The sequence below is a fragment of the Sphaeroforma arctica genome (genome assembly GCF_001186125.1).
Source record: "Sphaeroforma arctica JP610 unplaced genomic scaffold supercont1.547, whole genome shotgun sequence".
Lineage (NCBI taxonomy): Eukaryota > Ichthyosporea > Ichthyophonida > Sphaeroforma > Sphaeroforma arctica.
This window is the reverse complement of record NW_014040011.1, coordinates 5,327-11,416: the sequence shown is the minus strand read 5'-3', so window position 1 is coordinate 11,416 and position 6,090 is coordinate 5,327. Positions and strand designations below refer to the sequence as shown.

Sequence of the window (6,090 nt, the reverse complement as noted above, 5' to 3'; positions counted from 1 at the left end):
ATATAATGTATATAGAGAGTCGAGAGCGAGAGTGGAGAGACCCTCCGGATAAGCTCAATACGTTTTGCCTATATGCGATATACTTTAAACGTAAACTTAAAAAAGGTTGTTTAAAAAAAACGTTCTAAAGTATATCAAATCGACTATGAAAACTTTCCAAATTTGCACCTGAGAAATTGACCTCTTTTTAAAATGAAAAGGCGATTTGAAACTATTTACAACTGACACAAAGTAAAAAACAGGACAATACGCGACAATTAGGCCACCTTAAAAAAAAAGTACCTATTTGTAAACCCATAGGACTATACTTAGGATAAACTTTGATGTAAACGCTTTTTTATTATACTTTTTGTGCGTTTTAACGGGAAACGTAATGAGGTTAGCCCTGTGTACTCTCTCACTACTCTAGAGTGTAAATAGTACGAATTCTTTTTAGTTTTGAAAAAACAATCATAATAATAAAAATAAAAAAACTTTGTTTTTAAAATATAAATTTAAAAGAAATTTTTTTATGTGAATATCATATTCGTACAAGTGTTAAATCGAAGGCAGTCAATCACACGCGAAGTCAAGGATGCATCATTTATAGAAATGGTTGACTTAAAAAAGTCACCTCGATTCCCTTGTCCAACTCGACCTGCCACCTTCGAACAAATACATAGCGGGAATACGTGGCCGGCAAAATCACTGAAAGCACAGGAAATAGTCTTAGTTAAGGAAACATGGAACAAGTCGCTGGCCTGGATTTCGATGGTTCAGGAGGCGGTATGTTTGAAGTTAAGGGGTTATTATAGTCGGAAGGTGTTGAAAGGTAGAGTTCTTGACTCTGACATGTAGTTATCTTAATATATAACTGATATTTACTTATTGTTTCACAGTGGGTGCAACGCGTTGTTGTGGAGATCGGGTGCGGCGATTCGAAGGTCCCGTTCGGCAATTTCTTTCCTGTTATCGGGGACTATTTAATAGGTATCACCGATATTGCTGTGCGCGCCCTGGATGCGAAGACGGAAATTATTGCGCGAGAGTCCTACAGTGCGCTGCACCCTAATCCAAGTAGACGTTACCAGACATTCCAGGATTATGCTATGTTCTTCACTGGTAAGGACATGTGTATTTTATTCAATATTTTTTTATTGTGATATGATGATTTCTGTGAGGTCGAATCTTATTCTATGATTTATATTTGTACATGGATTACTTATTGCTGTCGCTTTGTGTTCGGGATTACTGAAGGACTTGGTTGGACAAGAGAAACATGGGAAACAATTACTCGATCCTTCATCTGGGCGTTACAATCTCATGGTCCTTATCTCGACGTGGACGAACGAGAAGACTTAGCGCTCGGTGACAGGGGTATACTCGGTCGGTTCTTCCGATCACAAGTCGTCAGTCGTGCACTGTCAAGTATACAATTGGGTTTGCTCTCAGACGAGGAAGCATATGCTATAGACAATATTTGTAAGCCTGAAGAACTTCATACGAAGGACCTCGGATTTATTGTCACTCACACCAATAACCCTTGGGGAAGTACTGATGAGCAAGATTTCGGTGTCGATTTTTTCCGCGATCATGCCGATCAGAGCGGGCTGACAAGTTTCTTCTCCTCTATTGTAATTATCGCCTGCGAGATGTATCAAGAATTTGAACCAAGCATACCTCAGTTACAAAAACTGGGCGAGGAAGCAAAGCACCTTGGTATGTTGTGATTCTTGTCTGCGCTTGAGCCCGACACGTCCGAAGTGCACGTGACTGTCTTTTTCGTTTCGGTTAGCAACTATTCATCGACAATCTATTGGCATACAGATGTTTGCAGCATAACTAACTATGCTTGACATGGGGTGATCTATCAAATTTTGCATCCTCAGACATACCATGCCATATGGAAGACAACATTGTGGGCTATGTAGCTAGCACACTGAGCAGATCGAAACAATTTGACGCAATTGAAGAATGTGCTATATTTAAACTGATTTGGAGAGTGGTGCTATTTGTTTTGGAACCTACGAGAGCTGCCGAATCGCTCACGAAGGAAGCACATGACTGGGTTAAACAAATGGCATTCGAAAGGAATTGGGTGCCTGAAAGGCTAGTACAAAGACTCAGAGAGATTTCAGTGTCAGTACACCGGACCGGATCATATGAGCATACAACCGAGGAAATCGAGTATGGTGCACAGGTGGCCTGGAGAAACAGCGCAAAGTGTGTTGGCCGCCTAGTGTGGGACCAACTAAAAGTTCGCGATAAGCGGCATGTGAGAGAATCTGCGGACATTTTTACTGAATGTGTCAGACACTTGAACCAGGCAACATCAAAGACGAACATGGAGGCCGTTATGACTGTGTTCGCACCACGCAAAAAGAGCGAGTGTTGGGGTACCAGGTATGTAGAAAGTGCAATCGATTGTTTCTATTTGACTATGTTTTAATTGTATAGCGATGTGCCGCTCGAATAGCTAAATTTCATTCATATTGCGCTCAATATTTCCAGATTCTGGAATGCGCAGTTGGTGAGATTTGCATGCTATCGTGAAGGAAATGGCCAATTGCTGGGCGACGCAGCAAATGAAGAACTCACTGCACGCATAATGGAACTAGGCTGGGAGCCACCCACACTCCGTTCCGCATTCGATGTTTTGCCGGTAGTGCTGCAGCATGAGGGTCAGACAACACCCGACATGTACGAGCTGCCTGAGATCTCTCAGCGTTTGGTGGATATCCAGCATCCGCATTATCCCGAACTGCGGGACTTAGGCCTCAAGTGGTGCGGAGTGCCGACAGTGTCTAACTTCAATCTCAGTCTTGGTGGCATAGACTATGTGTGTTGCCCGTTCAATGGATGGTTCATGGAGTCAGAAGTCACTCGCAATCTATGGGAAAGGTATGTTTTTTGGCCTCTGCCGTTTGGTCCATCTATGAATGTTTTCGTTATATCAGTATCGTAATGTTCATTCGAAGTATTGACCTATCGCTTGCTGATTTCACAACTAAACCTTCCAACAGGTACAATATTAAAAAATCCTTATGTGCGATATTCGGTCTGGATAGTACCGATCCATATTCGGGTTGGGAAGAACGAGGATTCGCCGAGCTCAATCGTGCCGTACTATACAGCTTCCAACGTGCTAAGTTGTCTATGGTCGCACATAAACAGGCCTGTGAGCAGTTTCTAACTCATATACAGCGTGAAAAGGCACTTGGGCGCGAGGTTCCTGCTCAATGGTCCTGGGTTGTGCCGAGTGCGGGTGGCAGCACCAACTCGCTGTGGCACCGTGAAATGCGTGACTTCCGATTAACACCAGAGTTCCAGTACTGTAGTGAGCGCTATAAGTTTGCAAAGCCTGGTCAGAAAACCGGAGAACGGCAACAATATTTGCGTGAGCAATCACAGGAGACGTCAATGGCGAAATCGGAGGGCCATCAGCTCCAGGAATCGCGCAACGTTCTGATAATGTTTGGTTCAGGAACCGGGGGATGCGAACGTTACGCTCGCCATTTAGGTCGCTTACTAAAGTTAGTGAAGCCGAATGTGAAAAGTATCAACGACGCTGTTTCGTCTGGCGCGCTTACACATCCCCAATTACAGACCTGCATTGTGATTACAAGCACATTTGCAGATGGCGATGCACCGGCAAATGCCAATTTTCTAAAAATGACCAGTCTAGGTAGCCTCGACCATCTCGACTTCGCCGTATTTGCGGCTGGTAGTCGCATGTACCCCACTTTCGCTGCATTCGGCAAACGACTACATCGTCGTTTGCAAGCGGCTGGGGCACATTCGATGTTCCCAATCGTCTGTGGCGATGAAATGAGTGATCAAGCACAGCAGTTTGCTGACTTCGCAGCGATGGTAGTTCAAGGCATTTGCCCTGATCTCGACTACAAAGAAATTAAAACCACCAAGACTGCAATAGAGGTACGGAGTGTGGTAAACCACTTGAAGGATCATGAAGCTCCCGAGAGATTATTTCAGCCCGTGAGGGCTTATAAAGAGATCGTAGGGTGTCCTTTTGCGTTCCAATCAGTGAAGCCCTCTAGCGATGGCAAGCGCGGTCGCAGTATGAGCGAAAACAGCAAACTCCAAGCGACTTTGCAATTCGAGTCCGGATGTCCGTTCTCGGAAAGCGTATTAAGTATTAAAGGTCCTGGCGGTGCACGATTGCTACCAGAAGGCAACGAAGAGTGCCATATAAGCACTGAAGCTCTCCCAGAGAAGGACATCGAACTCAGTATGCGTGTCCTTGGGTTTACACTGGTGCCGGTTGCCATCAACAAAAATTTGCTATCAGCAGGCGCGGTGAGTTCTACCAGGCTTCTGCGATTTGACTTGGCCAACACCGGCTTGGAGTACAATACTGGCGATCACGCTAAAGTTTGGCCACTAAACTCTGAGTCCTCAGTCGATGCTATGTGTCGACTCATTGGCGAGCGAGAGCCAGAACGCAGAGTTGAAATTGTCGACCGCGCCACGGGTGAGGACGAAGACCTGGGTATACCCACACCAATACGCGTTCGTACTCTACTGCGTACGTATGTGGACTTTGCCTGGCGACCCGTAGAATATATCGGCCTCTTGGAAACTATGGTGGCGTGCTGCACGGATGTCCACATAAAGAGCACACTCACATTGTGGCTACATGAACTCAGACTGGGCAGGATAGAAGGTGCAACTCGAGAGGAATCGGAAGCGAACAAAGCGTGCTGTCGTGCGCGGGAGGATATGATTAGTGCCAACTATCCGTGCATTACGGACATGTTGACTAAATTTCCATCGATAAACCTCACATTGGCACATATCATCGAAAGCTGCCCTCGGCAGAAGCCAAGGTACTACTCCATCAGCAGCGGTGCCAAGTTTTCGAAGGGCCAGTACATGGAGTTGACAGTAGGTGTTGCATCGGATCAGACCACGAATGGCAAGGCCCGAGAAGGTCTGTGCTCGTACTTCCTAGCCTCACTAGTCCCGGGTGTCGATGCAGCATGGGTCAGTATCAAGCACACCACATTCAAGCCACCTTTTAATTACGCGGCACCCATAATGATGATAGGGACGGGCACAGGTCTCGCGCCCTTTATTGGTTTCCTGCAAGATAAGTCTGTACTGCAGAAGCAGATGAATTGCGAGCAGATCACAGCGCCCAGAGCAACCAACAAAACCGCAGTCAACGCATGCCCCATCAGTTCTGCGCGCACTCATAAGCCTCTCCTGTCGAGGCGCCTGTCACATTTAGCACGTCGCATAAGCAATACAGGTCATCACGACAAAGGGAATAGAGTCAAGCTTGCGCCTGCTATGACCATGGGTAATCGAATATCAGCCTATAGTTTCAGGAAGAACAAGAACAGTGCGTGCTCGCCCAAGTTTGACACCCGCGAAACGTGCGAAGCCTCCGAAACCTCGGAAACCCTCCAAATGTCACTGTTCTACGGGTGCCACAACGCATCGGATTATCTCCACCGCGAGAACCTCATCACTTACATAGAAGACGAGGTACTGAATAGACTCAGTGTCGCCTTTTCAAGACCCACCTCTACGGGTCCAAACCACGAGACAGCTGCACGCCAATTCCAGCGTCAAGATTCTCAGCTGGTCGTGGCGCGTCGACGTCTATCCGGCGATTCTGGAAAGCAATACGTGCAGGAAACCATGGGCGAAGATGCAAGCCTACGGGAGGCGCTCAAAGATGCGCAACTGCATATATATATCTGTGGTGGTACCAGTATGGCCAACGATGTAGTGGCCCAATTGTGTGCCATCATTCAGAAGAGTGAGGAACTGGACAATTTTCAAGCAGTCCAGCGCATAGTCAAAATGAAGGCTGCAGGAAGACTGCACACAGACTGTTGGGGTACGAGTCCGATGGATAACCGATTCGGCTCTCCGGATATGGTTAGCATGCTAGATCGTCTACATGAGCGACAAAGGTATAGTAGGTATGACCCCTTTGATTCTACAATGGACTCAAAATAAAATGCAATAACTACACTATTGCATACGACAAGTATTTCTTGCCACTCAGCAAACTAAGGATTAAATTATAGTTGATCCATTGGAAGGGTCGTAGTAAAGCAGACAAGACAAGGCCAAAGC

At 46.2% G+C, this 6,090-nt stretch overlaps 1 protein-coding gene across 1 annotated transcript; it reads left to right on the top strand.

The window, feature by feature from the left end:
* The first annotated feature begins 559 nt into the window (after nt 1-559).
* SARC_07147 (hypothetical protein) lies at nt 560-6,090 on the top strand. The gene is made up of 6 exons (XM_014298912.1): nt 560-765; nt 879-1,101; nt 1,237-1,698; nt 1,869-2,382; nt 2,491-2,880; nt 3,003-6,090. Exons 1-6 carry the CDS (start codon nt 592-594, stop codon nt 5,968-5,970), a joined length of 4,731 nt encoding a protein of 1,576 aa, XP_014154387.1. The 5' UTR covers nt 560-591; the 3' UTR covers nt 5,971-6,090.